Below are 19,799 nucleotides of genomic sequence, written 5' to 3'. Positions count from 1 at the left end.
TAAATAACGAATTTTTTTTTTAAATTTCAAAAATTCTGGTTCATTATTAATTTATTGTTATTTATTTATTGTTATTTATTGTTATTTATTTATAAAAGAATTTATTTTAATTTGGAAAAAGAAAAAAGAAAATTTTTTAAAAGATATAAAAATAAAAAAAAAAATTAAAATTTTTTTTTCAAATTAATTTAAAATATAAAAATAGAATGAGAATTGTAATTTTACTTTTATGTTTATTACTTGGATCATTATCATTGACAAATGCAGGTTTTTTAAGAAATCACGATTCAACATTAAATAAAGGTTTGAGAGCAAGAGGTGCTCCATCATCATCACCATTAAGTGATAGACGTCCTTTACCAACTGATCCACCAGCTCAATGGTTCAATAATCAAGTCGATCATTATAATCCATTAAATACCGAAACTTTTAAACAAAGATATTATGTTAATGGTAATAGAAACTAAAAACAAAAAAACAAAAAAACAAAAAAAAAAAAAAAAAAAAAAAAAAAAAAAAATATAAACCTATACTAATATTATTTTTTTTGTTGTTATTATAGATACATATTGGACACCAGGCGGTCCAGTATTTTTAGTTCTTGGTGGAGAGGGTCCAATTAGTCCATCATACGTTACTGGTCATTTTGTTGTTAACTATTATGCTCCAATGTTTGGTAAGTTATTAAATCATAAATGATTTGTTTTTTTATTTATCTAAATTGACAAAAAACTTTTTTTAATTTTTTTTTATAGATGCATTAATTGTTGCAGTTGAACATAGATTTTATGGTGCATCAACACCAAAAGGTAACTTAGCAACCGAAAATTTAAAATATTTAAGTACTCAACAAGCATTGGCCGATTATGCAAATTTTGTACAATTCTTTAAACAAAAATATAATACAGGAGATAGTAAATGGGTTTCATTTGGTGGTTCATATTCAGGCAATTTAAGTGCATGGTTAAGATTAAAGTATCCAAATTTAATTGATGCAGCTATTGCAACATCAGCACCAGTTAAACCAGTTGTAGATTTCCCAGAATATTTCGAAGTAGTTTCAAATTCTATTGGTCCATCATGCAGCGCATTCGTTGCTAATATCACTAAAACCGTTACTGATATGATTAACAATGGCCAAAATGATCAAGTTGCCAAGCTTTTCAATGCATGCGATCCAATTGTCAGTGATTTGGATATTGCCACTTTTATGGAATCACTCTCTGGTGGCATTTCAGAAATCGTTCAGTACAATCTCGATAATAATGCATACACTTTTACAAATATCACTGCTATGTGCGAAGAATTTGAACAAGGTAGCGATCCAATGCAAACTTTTATCGATTTCAATAATCGTTACAACACTTTTTCAGGCTCACCATGCACTCTTAGTTCATACGAAAAATCTGTTATTTATCAACAAAATATTGATCCAGCTAATGTAAATGCTTCATCAAGAAGCTGGAACTGGCAATGTTGCACCGAATATGGTTACTATCAAACTGGTGAATCTCCAAGCCAACCATTTTCCTCCACCATCACATTAGATTATTTTATTAATATGTGCACTGATGTTTTTGGTCCAGAAGGTTTTGTTTATAAACCACAAGTAGACTATATTATCACCGACTATGGTTCAACCAACATCCAATCATCAAATATCGTTATGGCCTCTGGCACTATCGATCCATGGAGTTTCCTCGGTGTTCACCAAACTCCTCTAAAATCATCTGTTCAACCCATTTTAATCCAAGGTGGTGCTCATTGCTCCGAACTCTATATGCCAAAAGAACACGATTTACCAGATGTTGTTACCGCTCGTTTAGTTGAAATCCAATTAATTAAAGACATTTTATAAAGAAAAAAAAATAAATAAAAATAAAAAAAAGAAAATTTATTTTAATTTATACTGTTTTAAAATTTTTTTTAAAAAGTTATTTATTTATTTATATATTATATCAATTGGTTTATGGTTTTTTTTTCTTTTTTGTAATATCATTCTTTCCAAGAGAAAATAAACCACCTTGTGAGGATTGATTTGAATTAAATGATTGAGGAGCATTTCCAAATCCACCAAAACCTGGGGTACCATTGGATCCCATCATACCAAATGGATTAGGAGCTGTTGAGGGAGCAGAACCAAGGTTTCCAAATGGATTAGGTGCAGTTGATGGGGCTGCACCCATAGAGCCTGTACCAAATGGGGATGCTGATGTTTGTTGTATTCCAAATGGTGATGGTGTAACAGAGGTCGATGATGGTGCAGTACCAAACGGTGATGCTCCAAATGGTGATGGTGTAACAGAGGTCGATGATGCAGTACCAAATGGTGCATTTGTTGAGCCTGATGCTGGGAATCCTGAGAAAAATGGTGAGGATGAATTTGTTGTTGGTGCGTTAAATGGTGATGTGGCTGTTGTTGGTGCGTTAAATGGTGATGAGTTCGATGCTGTAGTTGTCGATGGAGCACCGAATGGTGTAGCTGTGGTTGTTGGTGCACCAAATGGTGATGATGTGGTTGTGGTCGATGGTGCACCGAATGGTGATGGTGTAGTTGTGGTCGATGGTGCGCCAAATGGTGATGGTGTAGTTGTGGTCGATGGTGCACCAAATGGAGATGTATTTGTATTTGATGGTGCATTAAATGGTGACGATGTGGTTGTGGTTGATGATGCGCTAAATGGTGCGTTAAATGGTGATGAGGCAGATGCAGCCAATGGTGCGCCAAATGGTGATGGTGTGGTTGTGGTTGATGGTGCACCGAATGGTGATGGTGTGGTTGTGGTTGATGGAGCACCAAATGGTGATGCAGAACCTGTGCCGGTCAATGGCATTGAGAATAGTGAAGAACTTGATGTAGAGGTGGATGTTGATGGTGCATTAAATAATGATGCAGTTGTTGATGGGGTTGTTGTCAAGCTTGGGGAAGTTGTTGGGATATTGAATGGTGAAGCACTTGAGGTTGTTGTTGGAGCACCAAATGGTGATGGTACTGCTGTTGGTGCTGTAAAAGGATTGGAAAATGAATTTGATGATGAGGATGAGGTTGTTGAAAAACTGGTACTTGTCGAATTACCAAATAAACCTGCAGATGGTGCTGTTGTGTTCAAACTTGGTGATGTTGTTCCACCAAAGAGACTTGTTGTTGATTCTTTTTTATCTGTTGGATTACTAAATAAGTTTAAAGTTGAGGATGAATTGGTTTCTGATTTGGTTGTTGTTGATAATGGTGTAGATGATGTTGTTGATGAAAAAGGAGTTGATGTTGTAAATGGTGAGCTTGAAAATAATGATGCTGATGCTACTGTTGTTGAGGATGGTGCACTAAATAAGGAGTTTGTACTTGTTGATTCTTCTTTTTTATCGGTTGAAGTAAATGGATTTGAAAAAAATGATGGTGTTGATGTTGTTGATGGAGTACTGCCAAATAAAGATGATGAGCTTGTAGTTGTGGTGGAACCAAATAATGATGTGGATGATGATGATGATGATGACAATGGTGGTGTTGTTGTTGTTGTTGTTGTTGTTGGTACTAAAGTATTGTTGCTACTAAATAAAACTGGTTTATCTTCTTTCTTTTCTTTGTCATCAGCTTTTGTGCTACTAAATAAACCTGGGGTTGTACTTGGACCAAATAATGATGATGCTGATGATGATGAAGAGGTTGAGTTTATTGATGAACTTGAGCCAAACAATGAACCAGAAATAGGTGCTGAAGAATTAGTGAATAAAGGTTTATCAGATGTAGTTGATGAGGGTGAATTTGAAGATGAGGAGAATAATCCAATAGAAGAGGTATTACCACTAAATAATGAGGCTCCTGGTTTTTCATCCTTCTTATATTCTTTTTTATCTTCTTTTTCATCTACTTTACCTTCATCTTCAGGTAAACTATTATGATTTACAAATAATGGTGTGGTTGATGTTAAGGTGTTTGAACCAAATAATGGTGTGGTTGATGATAAGGTATTTGAACCAAATAATGAGGTAGGGCCATTTGATTTGGTATCACCAAACAATGAGGTTGAAGTAGAGCCATTTAATTTATTATCGCCAAATAATGAGGTTGAAGTTGAGGCTGAAGATACTTTTGAAGTGGTTGGAGATTGTGATGATTTCTTCTTTTTACTCTTCTTTTTATCTTCTTCATCACTTGAATCTGGACCTTGGTTAAAGAGTGATTTTTCGGATGTATTTGAAAGTATCTTATTGCTCATTAACGAACCGCTAGAGAATAAACTGCTTCCTGAAGCACCAGAGAATAAGCTGTTTGATGAATTGTTATTAGATGCAGATGGTTTTGTATCAAATAAACCACTAGTTGGAGTTGAAGTAAAGAGGCTTGAGCCTGATATCCATGATGGTAAATTTGATTTTTCATCTTTCTTTTTATCTTTTTCATCTTCGTCGGAAGATGGTGGAACATAAAATCCCTCCTCACCTTCATAATTTTCTTCTTCTTCTTCTCCCTCTTCATCTGATTCTGGTGGAACATAAAATTCTTCGACCACCTCTTCCTCTTCTTCAGCATCTTCTTGTTCCTCCTCCTCCTCTTGTTCTTCTTTTTCTTTTGGAACATTATCTGGTTTTTTAGCAGTACCAAATCCAAATCCGCCAGTAGTTGGTGCTGCTGTTGGTAATGTAGAAGTTGGTTTTACAGTTTCTTTTGGAGCTGATCCGAAAATACTGGTTGAGTTTGATGAAGAGAATATTGAGTTTGTTGTTGGTAAAGCTGATGTTGAAGTTTTGTTTGAGAATAAACCCACAGATGCATTATTAAATAAACTTGAAGGTGTTGTTGGTGATGTCTTTTCCTTATCTTTTTCAACAGATGCTGGAGCACCAAATGGACTTGATGTGGTTGTTGTTGGTGAAGTGAATAGAGATGAACCTTTACTTGCCTCGGTAGATGGTTTTGAGAATAAACCTTCAGATTTGTCACTAAATAATGATATTGGCTTAGCTGTTTCTTTTTCAGAATTTTTGGTGGTACTAGATAAATCAAATTTATTACTTGCTGAGGATGGAACAGTGGTACCAAATAATGAGCCGGATGTTTCAAGTGTAATTGGACCTGGAATTTTAAAACTTTCTGTTGTTGGAATTGGATTAAACTCAATTTTATTTTTTTTATCCATGTTTGATGTTGGTGTTGAGGTAGTGTTTAATGTGGAAGATAATGGTAAAGTTTTGAAATTTGATGTATCCAAATTAAAGTTTGGTGGAATGTCAACTTTATAACTTGGCAATTTAAAAGTGTCCTCATTTTCTTCAATTTCATCCTTTGATCTCTTCTTTTCATATGGTGAAAATTTATCCTGTTTCTTCTCAGCAGCGTTAGTATTTGAAAATAAACTAGATGTCTTTTCTTCAGAGTCTTTATTACCAAATAATGATGATGTAGTTGCTGGTGGTGTGAATAATGATGTTGCTGTTGTAGCTGTTGTTGCTGGTGCTGTTGTAGCTGTTGTTGCTGTTGCTGTTGTAGCTGTTGGTGATATTGTTTTTGGTATTGATGGAGTTGTTGTATCTTTAGTGTTTGACGAAACTGTTGGTTGTATGCTTGTGCTTGTAGTTGTTTGAGTACCTGGTTTTCTATATAATGATACTGATGAAGTGAGTGAAGTTGTTGGAATTTCAAAATCTTTATCCTTATTTGATTTTGGTTTTTTTTCCTAATTAAATTTAATTAATATAAGCATTTACTTTTTTATTTTTAAAAAAAAAAAAACTAAAATAAAGCAACTTACCAATAATTTACTTAAACCATATGGGTTATATTTATAATTGATAGAAATTTGTGGGATTCTGTAACTTGATCTAAGAGCAGTTGAAGATGAAAGTGTTGAATCGGTTCCAAAAGTACTTGCTGAACCATTAATAGATTCATTACCATTTTGAGTAGATGTTTGTAAATTGTAATGGGATAAAACTGGATTTGAAAATGAATCTAAACAATCCAAAATTCTTTTAGCTGCTTGGCTAGTTGCTAACATTACTGAATTTTCATCTGAAATTCTTTTTTTTAATGGTGGATTACTATCATCCTCGTCCTATACAATAAATTTAAAAATTGATTAGTTTATTTACTTTAATTTATATAAATATATTTATATAAACTTACTTTATTTGATTTATATAAACTATTACTACCATCATCACTGCTAAACTTTCTTTTTGATAAAATTGATGTAGTGGTTTCGAATGGTGAATTACCATACAATGTTGAAGAAATTGGTTTAGTTTTATATTGTGTATTCGAAAGAGTTGCTGTATTGTAAAGTGATGTAGTATTGATTTTTAATTTAGTTTGGGTTGGTGATAAATTATTTTTAATATTTCTATTTATATTTAATGATGGTGATGTAGATGTTGAATTATTAAAAGCGTTTATTCGATCTTGTTTTAAATTTGGATATAAAGTTGAAATATTATTATTTAAAATTGATGAGGTAGTTGATAATGGTGGTGTTACAGAAGTTGTTGGTTTATTATTTACTAATATATTTTTAATTCCAACATTATAAGCACCATTTGGTCTTAATGGTGATGATCTATTATTATTAATTGTTGTATTATTATTATTAATGGTATTATTATTGTTATTATTATTATTATTATTATTATTTGATGTAGTAGTGGTTGTTATATTATTTGGTTTAATATTTTGGGTTAAATCATTGAAAGTTATTGAGGATGTATCGATTTTTAAACCTGTTGTTTGAGGTAATTTAACTTTTGCTAAATTATTATCGTATTCACTATTTTCTTTATTATTATATTCCTCATTTCTTTGACCAACCTTCTTTGGTGTAACACCAGTTTGTTGAGTAGTTTCATCAAAATCTGAAAACATCCATTTCAGAGGCTTTGATAAAATCTTATTTACCATGGTCTTAAAGAAACCTTTGTTCTCCACTTGTTCGTTATTTGGGGATGGTGGAGACGATACTAAAAATGATGAGTCTTCCTCTTCATCTCTAATACTATTATTTCTATTTACTGGTTTTGAGTATGGATTGTATAATCCTGATTTAATTTTTCCATTCATTTTGCTGGGAAACCTATAAATAAAATATAAATTATAAAGATAGATTGATAGACAAAATAGAAATAGAAACAAAATTAAAGGAATAATTAACAAAAAAAATAAAAAATAATGAAATCGTTTTTTTAAAAAAATTTAAAAAAAAAAAATTTAAAAAAAAAAAAAAAAAAATAATTTAAGAAAAAAAAAAAATATATGTTTAATAATTTTATTAAATAGTTATTATAAATTGAGTTATTGAATATAAATAATAGTTTTTAAATAGAAAAAAAAAATAAAAATGATAAGTTAGTTAATGTTTAAAAATATTTATGTATAATAATTTATTTTGGTGGTGGGTTTTTGTGGGGTGTTTGTGTGTTTTATTTTTTTATTTGTATATTATTTACCTTTTTTTTTATGTATTTCTTTTAACTGTCAACTTTTAAGATTTGCGGAAAGAAAAAAAAAGATGATAAAATAATAAACAAAGATAAAATGATATAAGATATAATATATAAACTTTATGCTCCTATTTTTATTAAATATTTATATACAAATCTGTTTTTTATATAAAAATAATTAGATAAAAAACTATCTTTATTTATTTTATTATCAATATAACAAAATTAAATAAAAATAAAAAATTAACTAAAAAAAAAATTTTTTAAAAATAAAAAAATTGAAAAAAATTTTAAAAATTAAAAAAAAATTAAAAAATTAAAAAAATATAAAAAAAATTAATATAAATGATTACCCTTTTTGGGTATTTACAAAATTTCCATTATACTAAAAATATAAAAAGAAGATAAATCAGCGATGAATTAATCAAATTCATGATTGTTTCTTTTTAAAATAAATAAATAAAATTTTTTATTTTTAGTTAACCTTTCTTGGGTTCTCCTATAGTCCTCTACCTTTTATTACAACATCTATACCTATTTATATATTATTAATGATTTATTCTTTTGGTGTATTTCTTCCAATAATAAAACTTGCAATTGCAGTAGCTGCAGCACCTACTGATGGGAAAATAGCTACCATACATAAATAAAAACCTGTACCACCACCAAATTTGGTTGTGGTAAGTCCATAATATGTACCTCTCCATTTATTTTGACAGGATCCTTCTCCTCTGCAAATAACAAAATTGTCCTAAAAAAAAAAAATTAGTATTTTATTAAAATAGTTTTTAAAATTTTGTTGATCAACAAAACTTACATTTTTGAAACCTTGAGTGAAACCGGCGGCTACTACGACACCAATAAAGTTTAATATTAATACGAAAATCATTAAAATTCTTGAAATTATCCATGTTTTATCTGGTATAACATTTAGTATATTAAGAATTGTTAAAATCACAGCTACAAATCCAATGATAAATGCTATTGCACACATTGCCAAGCATGAATTAAAATAATTATGGGTTCTATTAAAAAGAAAATATTTATAATAAAAGATTGCTTTGTTAATAATGTGATATTATTTATTTGTTTGTGAATAAAAAACATACTTGTCTAAACCAAGATCACCATAACTTAATGAATATTTCTTTTTCATAGTGATTGAAAATTCATCCACTACAATTCTTGGGCCATAAAACGAATAGGTTGTTTCTATAGTTGCTGCAGAATCACTGCTTGTGACATAATACCATCTTGTTGCCATACCAATAACAAGCAATACACATGCTGCTACAAGAAATACCAATGAAATAACTCTAAATTTATCACGCATTTTTTAAATTATATCTTTAAAAAAAAAAAAAAAATTTCTATTTTGTGAATGCAATGAATTGAAAAAAAATAAAAAAAATATAACTTTGTGGTAAAATACACCATAAATTGAAAAAAAAAAAAAAAAAAAAAAAAAAAAAATTTTCAAAAAAAAAAAAAAAAAAAAAAAATAATTTTCAAATAAAACTTTTTATTTTTTAATTTTATTTTATTTGAAAATATTTTAAAACTTTCACTCCACAAAATATAATTTTGGTAATAGATTCGCTATATTAAAAAAATATATATAACCATTACCTTAGGAAAACGAAAATGAAAATGAAAATGAAAATTAAGTGTGTGATATAAAAATTAAAAATTTATTTTATTCTATATAACCCATTTTCTTATTATAGTTGGTGGTTGTTTTTTCGGTGAATTTATTATTAATTTGGTTATTTTCTAAAGGTGATACAGGAATTGGTGGTATATTTATATTTGGGCTTTCGAGTAATGGCGAAGAATTTACATGATTGCTATTTAACATATCTAATTGTGGTGATGAGGATGGGGTTGTGTTTGCTGAGGAAATTATGATTGGTGAACCACCATTTTCTTTATTATTTAAATCTACCAATACAGTATTTGGAGAGTTTGAAGATTGAGCAGTTTCAGAGCCACCAGTGGATGGTATGGTAATTGCTCCAACGATTGATGGAAATTCTTTATTTATAAAATCCCTAAGTTGATTCTCTACCAATGATGCGATAAATTTACCTGCTGCTGGAAATTCATCAAAACTTGTAACTATATTAACATTCTTTAATGGGTCCTCTTTAAATGATGCTTCGATTTTACCACCATTACTTGTTGGGCTATTATTGCCCATAGTTTCATTGCTATTGCCATTACTATTATTGTTATTTACTATACAAACTGATAAAATACCATCAAATACAATATCTTTTATTAAAATACTTAATGGTATAATATGTGGATTTGATGCTGACCCAAATCTAAGTTTTTTAATTAAATCTCTTTCAAATCTTGGTACATTTGTTACTGATGATCCTAAATAAATTGGATTGGCCTAAATGTAAAAAAAACTATTAATATAAAATAGAGATTTGATTTATTTTCACTTTATGATATTACTTGAACCATTGTTCTTAACTCTAATAACCCATTTCCGTTATATTTTACTTTAAATACAAATTTCATACGATCTTTTGATGGATCTAATTCTAGTAATTGAATTTCGGGTGCTATATCGCCCAAATGAATTTGATATACTAATAATTTATCTGTAATGTTTGGAATTGGTGGCCCACTATTCAATGTTTTATTTAATTCGCTCTTTAAGTTATTGTAAAATGCATCATCAAATCCACCCCAACTTAATTTAAATGACATCTTTTATTTATTTTATATTTATGAAGCTAAACCTCTTTAATCTGTACTGACGACTATTATTATTATTCCTATTGCTTTTACCACTAATACTATTTATTAATACTATTTACTATTACTATTATTTATCAGGCTAGTCAAATTAGCAGACTAATTTAATAAGATTGTTTTTATACTTTTGAAAAAAATAAAAAATAAAAAAATTTTAAAATTTTTTTTTTTTTAAATTTTTTTAAATTTTTTAACGTAAAAATGTTGTAATCGAAACAACAAATTATTATCTTTTTTAAATTAAATTAAAATTATAATTAAAATTAAATTAAATTAAATTAAAAACTAAATAAGCTATATTACAACCAAATAAACAAATAAACAAATAAACAAATAACTATAATAAAAGAAAAATTTTAAATATTTAAAATAAAATAAATATACATAATCGGAATTTTTTTTTTTTATTAATTTTTTAAAAAATTTTTTGTTTTTTTATTTTTTTTTTTTTATTTTTTTTTTTTAAATTATTTTTTATAAAAACTTTCGTTCATTTAAATTAATTTGGATTAATTTATATATATATTAGCTTATACAAAAATGGTATTTTATCAAAAAGAAAAAAAAAAATTATAAAACAATTAGAACAATTTTTATTAATATAAAAACAATTAATAAACAATAATAATAAATTTTGATAATAGAATAGATATTTATTTAAAGTTGGTACCCAAACTACATCATTTTTATTAAGATCAAACAATCAAGTTTTCAGATCATTCTCGACTGAAAAGAAATCAATTTTAGAAACCATTGATCAACAAGTTAAAGGTAATCCATTGGTTTTATACATGAAAGGTACTCCATCAGCTCCACAATGCGGTTTTAGTAATACAGTTGTTAGAATTCTCGAAGCTGAAGGTGTTGGTAAATATGAATCACATAATGTTTTAGAAAATGACGAGTTAAGAGATGGAATCAAAAAATATGGGTATGTAATTAAAATTATATAATGCATTTACAAATACATATATTTCCCAACAAAAATAAATATTAACAACTTTTTTTTTTTAAATAACCCCTTTATAGTGAATGGCCAACTATCCCACAAGTCTATATCAAAGGTGAATTGGTTGGTGGAGCCGATATTATGCTCAATTTATATAAATCTGGTGAGCTTTCAAAAATGTTGCAAGATGCTGGTATTATTAAAAACTAAAAACCCATACAAAACAATATAAATAAAATCGATTTAAAATAACAATTTTCTTAACCTTTTTTTAAAAAAAAATAAAAAAATAAAAAAATTAAAAAAAAATAAAATAAAAAAAAAAGATTTTGTTTTTTTCATCACTTTTAAAAAAATTTGCAAATTTTTTTTATTTTTCTTTTTCCTTTCTTTTAAATAAATTCAATAATAATTTTATATATATTTCAAAATTAAAGATGGAAAAAAATATTTTTATCATTATTTCGGAAACATATGTTAACAAGGAGGATTATAAAAACGAGTATGGAATTGAAATTCTTTATTTTAAAAGAAATGAAAAAAAACAAACAAAATCATTATTTATTACCCAAAAAGATTTTAAAGAAAATTATAAAAAAATATTAAAAATAGAAAATTTACAAAACAGACAGAGTATTTAATATTAAATATTAAATAGTTTTTTTAAAAAATACTAATATTTTATTTCTTTAAAAGATCTTATATATCTTTTTAAAAAAATTCCCAAATCATCCAAAACAAATAGCAATGCAGAAGTTTGCCCAGATGTTGGCACACTTATAAATAGAATGAATGATATTAAAATTGAAAATGAAGATAAAACAGATTTAGAAGTAATTACCAATGCCTTCAAAAAAATAGATTTAAAAAAAGATGATATTGACAAAAATGTTATTTCTGATATACCTACTGTTAAAGCTGATGTAAAAATAAAGGAAGCATTAAATTGCACACCAAAACCCATAGAACCTATCATGAATAACAAAGAAAATAAAGAAATTATTTGTAAGCTTGAGCAACATAAGACCAAATATTCAAATGAAGAAGCCAATAAAACCCCAACCAAATTAAGCCCAACCAACCTGCAATTTAAAACACCAGAGAACAAGACTCCCTCTTTTTATAAAACCCCAAATAGTATTCTAAATTTCGAGTGTAGCAATAAAAAAAGTAATATTTATAATCAAAAAGCAACACCAAGTAATTTCTCAAATAAAAAAGACTCACCAAATATAAAGAAAACTTGTAAAATAAAAATCAAATTTAATGAAAAGCTGTATGATGAGATCCAACTATATAAAACTTTAATACTCATAGTATATGGAAAATACATGCCAGTGGTAAATGAAGACAATGTTAAACTGTCACCAAAAACCAATAACAATCAAGTACCTAAAGAATGGTTTTATCCAAATGATGATAACTCCAAAAATTTACCATTTGATTCTCATTTTTGCATTATCCTTGTAAACCCTGTAAGCAATATTAACTTAATAAGCTCGGCCAAGGGCGATAAAGAGTGTCCATCATTTAGAAATTTAACCTCTCTACTAAGAGAATTTGATAAAAAAGAAAATTATAATTATGGCTCCCCAATGTTACAAGATTATAAATATTTTATTACTGATGCCCATCCATTTGCAAGTAAAGAAATTCCTGACTATCAAAATAATAAAAAAGAAATCCATCAACAAATTGAAAGAATATTATTTTCAACCCCAAAAGTAATAGTTTTAGGCGGAGCTGATGTGTATTACTTCTTTACAGAATATTTAGGTGAAAAAGGAATAAAGTATGAAAAAATAGGGTTTGGTTTACCATCATCTTTTATAATTATAAATTCTAAAACGCTTGTTTTAACCTTTCATCATCCTTCAATGTGGAATGATTTAAATTATTATAATCATGCAAAAGCTGTAATTGTTTTAGCTCTAATCTGCTCTTTGTTAAATAAAAACAATTATAAAAAGGCCTATGATGAAATTTCTAGAATTTTAAATTTATATTTTAATTATCAAGAAATAGAAAAAAAGGAAACACTTCCTTACAAAGATCAATCTACACCTTCAATTAATTTATTTAAAAAGTTTAATGAAACAAACACCAAACCCCCTTTTATTGGTCCACGAAATAACAAGAAAATTCACTATAAAGAACCTTCTGGAAGCTGTTTGAAAAATAGCGACTGGGTAGATAAATATTATGGGGTTCCATGTGGACATTGTATGAAAATAAAACCATTTATGGATCAATTATATGATCTCAAAATTTTATAATGGAACTAATCGCTACTAATCATTTTTAAACTAAAAATATATTAAGACAAAGATATGTATTTTAAAAAAGTAACAATGAAAGAATATAGAAAATAGACAATAAAAAAAAAAAAAAAAAAAACAATAAATCAATTTTTTATTATACAAAAGTTTTTTTCAGATATTTTCAAAAAAGACTAACTTTGATAATTGTGATAGTGGTAACTACTTTTTAGTTTTTTATTATAAGAAAAAGTAAAATAATTCACTGTTTACAAAATAGTTGGCAGAGAAAGTCAATATTGACGATTGATGGACCTCTTTCTTCATATTCCACATTTGTTGAAAAGTTGAGAGTGAAGCTAAAATTGAACCACCAACCGAGACTGAGTATTTACTTTTTGGTGGAGAAACAATTTTAACCCTTGTGGCTGATGGGGCTAAAGCAGTTAATTTTTTGAACATATGATCAGCAATACCTGGGAACATAGTTGAACCACCTGATAAGACGATATTATAATATAAATCTTTACTGATACCAACATCACATTTCATGATAGAGTTGTAAGTAGTTTTGTGGATACCATCTGACCTCATACCTAAGAATGATGGTTGGGATAAGGCTTCTGGACATCGGAAAAGTTCTTTACCAATGGTGATGAGTTGACCATCCGGTAATACGTATGGTTTTTCAAAAGCAATTGATGAGGCAGAAGTTTGCATTTCAGTTTCAAAATCTAAGGCGACGTAGGCTAATTTTTTTGATATCTCTGAGGATATCTTTTTCATTACTGGTTGAAAACGAGTAGCCGAGTTCAGTTAACATTTTGGCCATAGAGTCGGTTAAATCACGACCTAAACGTAAAGATGGTATATGGTAAAGTATAGCCTTCGTAGATTGGAACAGTATGTGAAACACCATCACCTGAATCAATAACAATACTGGTGTTACAACCTGAGGCATATAATGATAATACAGCTTGATTAGAAACATACATGACTGGGGTTCTGAAGGTTTCAAACATACTTTGGGTCATTTTTATTCTATTGTTTTTTAGATTTAATGGATTATTTTATTAAATTAAATAAATAAATACAAACAAATAAACAAACAAAAATCTAAATAAATAAAAAATTAAATTATTAATTTTATAAATAAATTTATATATAAATAAAATGGAGAGGGGAGAAGTTCAAACTTTAGGTATGTTTTATTAGGTTAGTAGCCTATAAGAAAAAAAACTAATTAATATAAAATAAATTATTTATAGTTATTGATAATGGTTCAAGTATGTGCAAAGCTGGTTTTGCTAGTGACGATGCCCCAAAAGCTGTTTTCCCATCAATTGTTGGTCGTCCAAGATATTATTTAATTTGGATTATTTTAAATAAAAAAATCTTTTTGTAAAAAAAAAATAATAAGAAAAATTAAAAGATGGATGATAACAATTTATAAATATATTGAATAACCATTTATTAGTATTTTATATGAAATAAAAAATATAACACTTCATATTGATAAATATAAATATTAATAGTTTTAAAAAAAAAAAATAAATAACCAAAAAAAATAAAAAAAAAAATAAAATTAAGTTTTGGTATTTTTAAATTTTTGAAAAATCAACAAATGTTAATAAATTACTTGGTCTTTTTAGATTATTATAGATTTATAAACTCTAGAGTTTATAATGATTTCATAAACACCCCTCTTTTATTGATCCAAAAAAAGTAAACAATTTACTATATAAAACCCCACAGGTTTCTCTCAACATTATATAGATTTAAACCCATTTGTGGATTAATTAATTGTTTGCATTGATAAAAAAGATAGTTTTATAAGGGAGCAAATAGTCAATTAAATACTTCTAATATAATAGTTTATTGTTGGTATTTTTAAAAGGATAAAACCATCAATTAAAAATATTGTTTAGATAATAAAATTAGTAAATAAGTAAATAAAAAGTTGTTTATTTAGAAGCATTTTCGATGAACAATTAATGGGCCTGATTCTTCATATTCTTCTTTTGAAATCCACATTTGTTGGAAAGTTGAGAGTGAAGCTAAAATTGAACCACCTATCCAGGAAGAGTATTTACGTTTTGGTGGAGTAATGATTTTAATTTTCATGGTTGATGGGGCTAAAGCAGTTAATTCTTTGTTCATACGATCAGCAATACCTGGGAACATAGTTGTACCACCCGAAAAGACTATATTACCATATAATTTTTTATGGATGTCGTCAGCACATTTCATGATTGAGTTGTAAGTGGTTTTGTGGATACCATCTGACCTCATACCTAAGAATGATGGTTGGAATAAGGCTTCTGGGCAACGGAAACGCTCGTTACCGATGGTAATGACTTGGCCATCCGGTAATTCGTATGATTTATCAAAAGCAATTGATGAGGCAGCAGTTTGCATTTCAGCCTCAAAGTCTAAGGCGACGTAGGCTAATTTTTCTTTGATATCTCTGACGATTTCATGATTGGTGGTTAATGAGTAACCACGTTCAATTAACATTCTGGCTATGTAGTCGGTTAAATCACGGCCTGCCAAATCTAAACGTAAGATGGCATATGGTAAAGCATAACCTTCATAGATTGGAACAGTATGTGTAGCCCCATCACCTGAATCTATAACAATTCCAGTGGTACGATCTAAGGCATACAATGATAACGCAGCTTGATTATAAGCATACATGGCTGGGGGTTTGAATTCTTCGAACATAATTTGGATCATATTTTCTCTGTTAGCTTTTGGATTTAATGGAGATTCAGTTAATAAGACTGGGTGCTCTTCTGGATCAACACGTAATTCATTATAGAAAACATGATGCCAGATTTTTCTCATATCAATCCAGTTGGTAACGATACCTTTTTCAATTGGGTAGCTGAGGGTTAAGATACCTCTCATTGATTGGGCTTCATCACCAATATATGAATCTTTTATACCCGGCCTTAACATAACACCAGTGTGTCTTGGACATCCAACAATTGATGGGAAAATAGCTCCTGGGGCCTTTTCACCAGCAAAACCAGCTTTGCACATACTTGAACCATTATCAATAACTATAGATAATTTATTTTATATTAATAAGTTTTTTTTCAAATAAGGCTACTAACCAAATTAAACATACCTAAAGTTTGAACTTCTTCCATTTTATTTATATATAAATTTATTTATATAAATTTATTAATAAATTTTTATTTATATGATATATAATTTATTTTAATTTTTTATTTATTAAAATGTTTATTTGTTTATTGGTTTGTATTTATTTAATTTGGATTATTTAAAATTAAAAAAAAAATTTTGTAAAAAAAATAAAAAGATGGGAATAACGATTTATTAGTATTTAATATGAAATAAAAAACTATAATACTTCATATAGATAAATATAAATAAATATTAATATTAAAAAAAAATTATTAGAAAAAATAAATTGATAACCAAAAAAAAAAATAAAAAAAAATAAAAAAATAAAATTTTTTTTTTATAAAACTTAAATTAATTTAAGTTTTGGCATTTTTAAATCTTTGAAAAATCAACCAATGTTAATAAATTACTTGGTTTTTTTAGATTATTATGGATATATACAGAGTTTATAATGATTCATTTGTTACCGACTACAAAAAGAATCACCTCACAAAGCCCCACACCCATAGAATATAATTTAATGTGTGGGTTTAATAAAATAAACACCCCTACTTTTATTGACCCAGAAAGAGTAAAATAATTTACTATATAAAACCTCACAGAGGTTGTTTAGTACTAAATGAAATCAAATTAGGTGTCAGATTTCTGTCAACATTGTATAAATTTAAACCAATTTGTGGGTTAATTAATTGTTGTTAATTTATAAGCATTTTCGATGAACAATTGATGGGCCTGATTCTTCATATTCTTCTTTTGAAATCCACATTTGTTGGAAAGTTGCAAGTGAAGCTAAAATTGAACCACCAATCCAGACAGAGTATTTACGTTCTGGAGGAGAAACGATTTTAACCCTGGTGCTTGATGGAGTTAAAGCAGTTAATTCTTTGAACATACGATCAGCAATACCTGGGAATATAGTTGAACCACCTGATAAGACGATATTATAATATAAATCTTTACGGATATCGACATCACATTTCATGATGGAATTGTAAGTGGCCTCGTGAATCCCATCTGACTCTATACCTAAGAATGATGGTTGGAATAAAGCTTCTGGGCAACGGAAACGCTCGTTACCGATGGTGATGACCTGCCCATCTGGTAATTCGTATGATTTTTCTAAAGCGGATGATGAAGCAGCAGTTTGCATTTCAGCTTGGAAGTCTAAAGCGATGTAGGCTAATTTTTCTTTGATGTCTCTGGTGAATTCTCTTTCATCAGTGGTGGTGAACGAGTAACCACGTTCAGCTAAGATTTTGGCCATATAGTCGGTTAAATCACGGCCTGCCAAATTTAAACGTAAGATGGCCTGTGGTAAAGCATAGCCTTCGTAGATTGGAACAGTGTGTGAAACACCATCACCTGAATTCATAACAATACCGGTGTTACGACCTGAGGCATATAATGATAATACAGCTTGATTAGAAACATACATGGCTGGGGTGCTGAAGGTTTCAAACATAATTTCGGTCATTTTTTCTCTATTTACTTTTAGATTTAATGGAGCTTCAGTTAATAAAACTGGGTGTTCTTCTGGTGCAACGTGTAATTCATTGTAGAAAGTATGGTGCCATATTTTTTCCATATCATCCCAATTGGTGACAATACCACGTTCAATTGGGTATTTGAGTGTTAATATACCTCTCTTTAATTGAGCCTCATCACCGATATATGTATCTTTTTTACCCATACCAACCATAAAACCAGAGTATCTTATACGACCAATAATTGATGGAAAAACAGCTTTTGGGGCTTCATCACCAGCAAAACCAGCTTTGCACATACTTGAACCATTATCAATAACTATAGATAATTTATTTTATATTAATAAGTTTTTTTTCATATAAGGCTACTACTAACCAAATTAAACATACCTAAAGCTTGAACTTCCTCACTCTCCATTTTATGTATATATATAAATTTATTTATATTTTTATTTATATAATCAATTAATTGTTTTTTTATTTATTTAAATGTTTATTTGTTTATTTTATTTGAGTTAGAGTAAATTAAATTAAAAAAATTAAATCTTTTTGTAAAAAAAAAATAAAACCAAAATAAAATAAAATAAAGTGAATAACCATTTATTAGTATTTAATATGAAATAAAAAATAAACTATAACATTTCATATAGATAAATATTAATAGTTTTAATAAAAAATTATTAGAAAAAAAATAAATTGATCAAAAAAAAAAAATTTCAAAATTTAATTTTTTTTTAATAAAATATAAATAAAATAATATTTATTTTTTAAGCCAAAAAACATAAATTAAATAATGTTGACTTTTCAAAACTTTGGAAAATCAACAAATATTAATTAAATTATTTGGACTTAGAATGGATTCTTAATTGCAAATACTCTATCCTCTTTTAAAAAAGTTAGGAAATACCACCCAAGATAGATTATTGTCAATTCAATTTTCAAACCATTATCAATTATTCAACACCATAGAAAATTTCTCTTTATTTCCAATTTTTACGAATACCAATACTGGAACAATAAATCAACACAGATAAGCAATAGACAATAAACTATAAATAAAAAAAAAAAAGTAAAAATAATAAACTATAACAATTATTGTTTTTTTAAAAATAAAAGTTTATTTTTGACATTTTTCAAAAGTTATTAATATTTTTGTTTCTTTTTATTTGGGGCAGTGGTAATGATGTTTTGGTTCTGTTTGTAATATTTTGAAAAAAAAAAGAAAAATTGTTTTTAAATTATTTTCAATTTTTTGAGTTGTTACCCAAAAAATCAAGGGTTTTTTTTTTTTATTATTTTCATAGTTTTTTATTTATAGCTGGTTTTTTTTTATTTTATTCCCCCATTAAACAAATAATTAAAAACGAAAACAATCAAATACAAATATTTATAAAAAAAATAAAAATATATAATGATTTAAAAATTATTTTATTAATAAAAAAATAAATAAAAAAAAAAAAAAAAACAAAAAAAAAAAAAAAGATTTTATTGAATAAAAAAATGTGATGATTCTTAATAGTGATGTCATTTTTCACATAATCTTCACCATATCGAAAATTTTTTTGGTTTATTTAAAAGAAATAAAAATATTTTCCTAAAACCTCAAAAAAGATATTTATTTCTTTATGATATTAATTTTTTTTAAAAAGTTGGCTCGGAACTTTTTAGTTTTTTCAAAAATAAAAAAAAAAATAAAAAAAAGCTCCGTTTTATTTTGAACACAAAAAAAAAAAAATATTTGATATCAAATTG

General features: G+C 27.5%; 9 protein-coding genes across 9 annotated transcripts; 3 read left to right on the top strand and 6 right to left on the bottom strand.

The window, feature by feature from the left end:
• Positions 1 to 206: 206 nt before the first annotated feature.
• Positions 207 to 1,858, top strand: DICPUDRAFT_147119 (uncharacterized protein; the record flags this gene model as incomplete). Its single annotated transcript, XM_003283403.1, has 3 exons — positions 207 to 453; positions 563 to 676; positions 756 to 1,858. The coding sequence occupies 3 exons, from the start codon at positions 207 to 209 to the stop codon at positions 1,856 to 1,858; spliced, it is 1,464 nt and encodes a 487-aa protein (XP_003283451.1).
• A 109-nt stretch (positions 1,859 to 1,967) lies between these two features.
• DICPUDRAFT_74425 (uncharacterized protein) lies at positions 1,968 to 7,051 on the bottom strand (the record flags this gene model as incomplete). Its single annotated transcript, XM_003283354.1, has 4 exons — positions 1,968 to 2,176; positions 3,077 to 5,675; positions 5,751 to 6,053; positions 6,125 to 7,051. 4 exons carry the CDS (start codon positions 7,049 to 7,051, stop codon positions 1,968 to 1,970), a joined length of 4,038 nt encoding a protein of 1,345 aa, XP_003283402.1.
• A 936-nt stretch (positions 7,052 to 7,987) lies between these two features.
• Positions 7,988 to 8,764, bottom strand: DICPUDRAFT_74424 (uncharacterized protein; the record flags this gene model as incomplete). The annotated part of the gene is made up of 3 exons (XM_003283353.1): positions 7,988 to 8,182; positions 8,249 to 8,456; positions 8,541 to 8,764. 3 exons carry the CDS (start codon positions 8,762 to 8,764, stop codon positions 7,988 to 7,990), a joined length of 627 nt encoding a protein of 208 aa, XP_003283401.1.
• Positions 8,765 to 9,102: 338 nt separating this feature from the next.
• On the bottom strand, positions 9,103 to 10,299 carry DICPUDRAFT_93461 (uncharacterized protein). The gene is made up of 2 exons (XM_003283352.1): positions 9,898 to 10,299; positions 9,103 to 9,832 (listed from the first exon to the last, which is right to left on the bottom strand). The coding sequence occupies exons 1-2, from the start codon at positions 10,153 to 10,155 to the stop codon at positions 9,128 to 9,130; spliced, it is 963 nt and encodes a 320-aa protein (XP_003283400.1). The 5' UTR covers positions 10,156 to 10,299; the 3' UTR covers positions 9,103 to 9,127.
• A 444-nt stretch (positions 10,300 to 10,743) lies between these two features.
• On the top strand, positions 10,744 to 11,362 carry DICPUDRAFT_74422 (uncharacterized protein; the record flags this gene model as incomplete). Its single annotated transcript, XM_003283402.1, has 3 exons — positions 10,744 to 10,746; positions 10,848 to 11,134; positions 11,233 to 11,362. 3 exons carry the CDS (start codon positions 10,744 to 10,746, stop codon positions 11,360 to 11,362), a joined length of 420 nt encoding a protein of 139 aa, XP_003283450.1.
• Positions 11,363 to 11,940: 578 nt separating this feature from the next.
• DICPUDRAFT_74421 (uncharacterized protein) lies at positions 11,941 to 13,428 on the top strand (the record flags this gene model as incomplete). The annotated part of the gene is made up of 1 exon (XM_003283401.1): positions 11,941 to 13,428. One exon carries the CDS (start codon positions 11,941 to 11,943, stop codon positions 13,426 to 13,428), a length of 1,488 nt encoding a protein of 495 aa, XP_003283449.1.
• A 222-nt stretch (positions 13,429 to 13,650) lies between these two features.
• On the bottom strand, positions 13,651 to 14,444 carry DICPUDRAFT_74420 (uncharacterized protein; the record flags this gene model as incomplete). Its single annotated transcript, XM_003283351.1, has 2 exons — positions 13,651 to 14,198; positions 14,327 to 14,444. The coding sequence occupies 2 exons, from the start codon at positions 14,442 to 14,444 to the stop codon at positions 13,651 to 13,653; spliced, it is 666 nt and encodes a 221-aa protein (XP_003283399.1).
• A 934-nt stretch (positions 14,445 to 15,378) lies between these two features.
• DICPUDRAFT_74419 (uncharacterized protein) lies at positions 15,379 to 16,565 on the bottom strand (the record flags this gene model as incomplete). The annotated part of the gene is made up of 2 exons (XM_003283350.1): positions 15,379 to 16,475; positions 16,544 to 16,565. The coding sequence occupies 2 exons, from the start codon at positions 16,563 to 16,565 to the stop codon at positions 15,379 to 15,381; spliced, it is 1,119 nt and encodes a 372-aa protein (XP_003283398.1).
• Positions 16,566 to 17,263: 698 nt separating this feature from the next.
• DICPUDRAFT_74418 (uncharacterized protein) lies at positions 17,264 to 18,465 on the bottom strand (the record flags this gene model as incomplete). The annotated part of the gene is made up of 2 exons (XM_003283349.1): positions 17,264 to 18,366; positions 18,438 to 18,465. The coding sequence occupies 2 exons, from the start codon at positions 18,463 to 18,465 to the stop codon at positions 17,264 to 17,266; spliced, it is 1,131 nt and encodes a 376-aa protein (XP_003283397.1).
• Between the last annotated feature and the right edge of the window lie 1,334 nt (positions 18,466 to 19,799).

Source organism: Dictyostelium purpureum (assembly GCF_000190715.1).
Source record: "Dictyostelium purpureum unplaced genomic scaffold DICPUscaffold_7, whole genome shotgun sequence".
Classification (NCBI taxonomy): domain Eukaryota; phylum Evosea; class Eumycetozoa; order Dictyosteliales; family Dictyosteliaceae; genus Dictyostelium; species Dictyostelium purpureum.
The sequence above is the reverse complement of the archived record's forward strand: the minus strand, read 5'-3'. Positions and strand labels throughout refer to the sequence as shown.

What these genes read in the sequence shown, in the direction of transcription:
- DICPUDRAFT_93461 (XM_003283352.1), bottom strand. Translation starts at nt 10,155, where the DNA reads ATGTCATTTAAATTAAGTTGGGGTGGATTTGATGATGCATTTTACAAT. An exon ending in AGTTAAGAACAATGGTTCAA is followed by an intron (nt 9,833 to 9,897) that starts GTAATATCATAA and finishes TTTTACATTTAG; the next exon opens with GCCAATCCAATTTATTTAGG.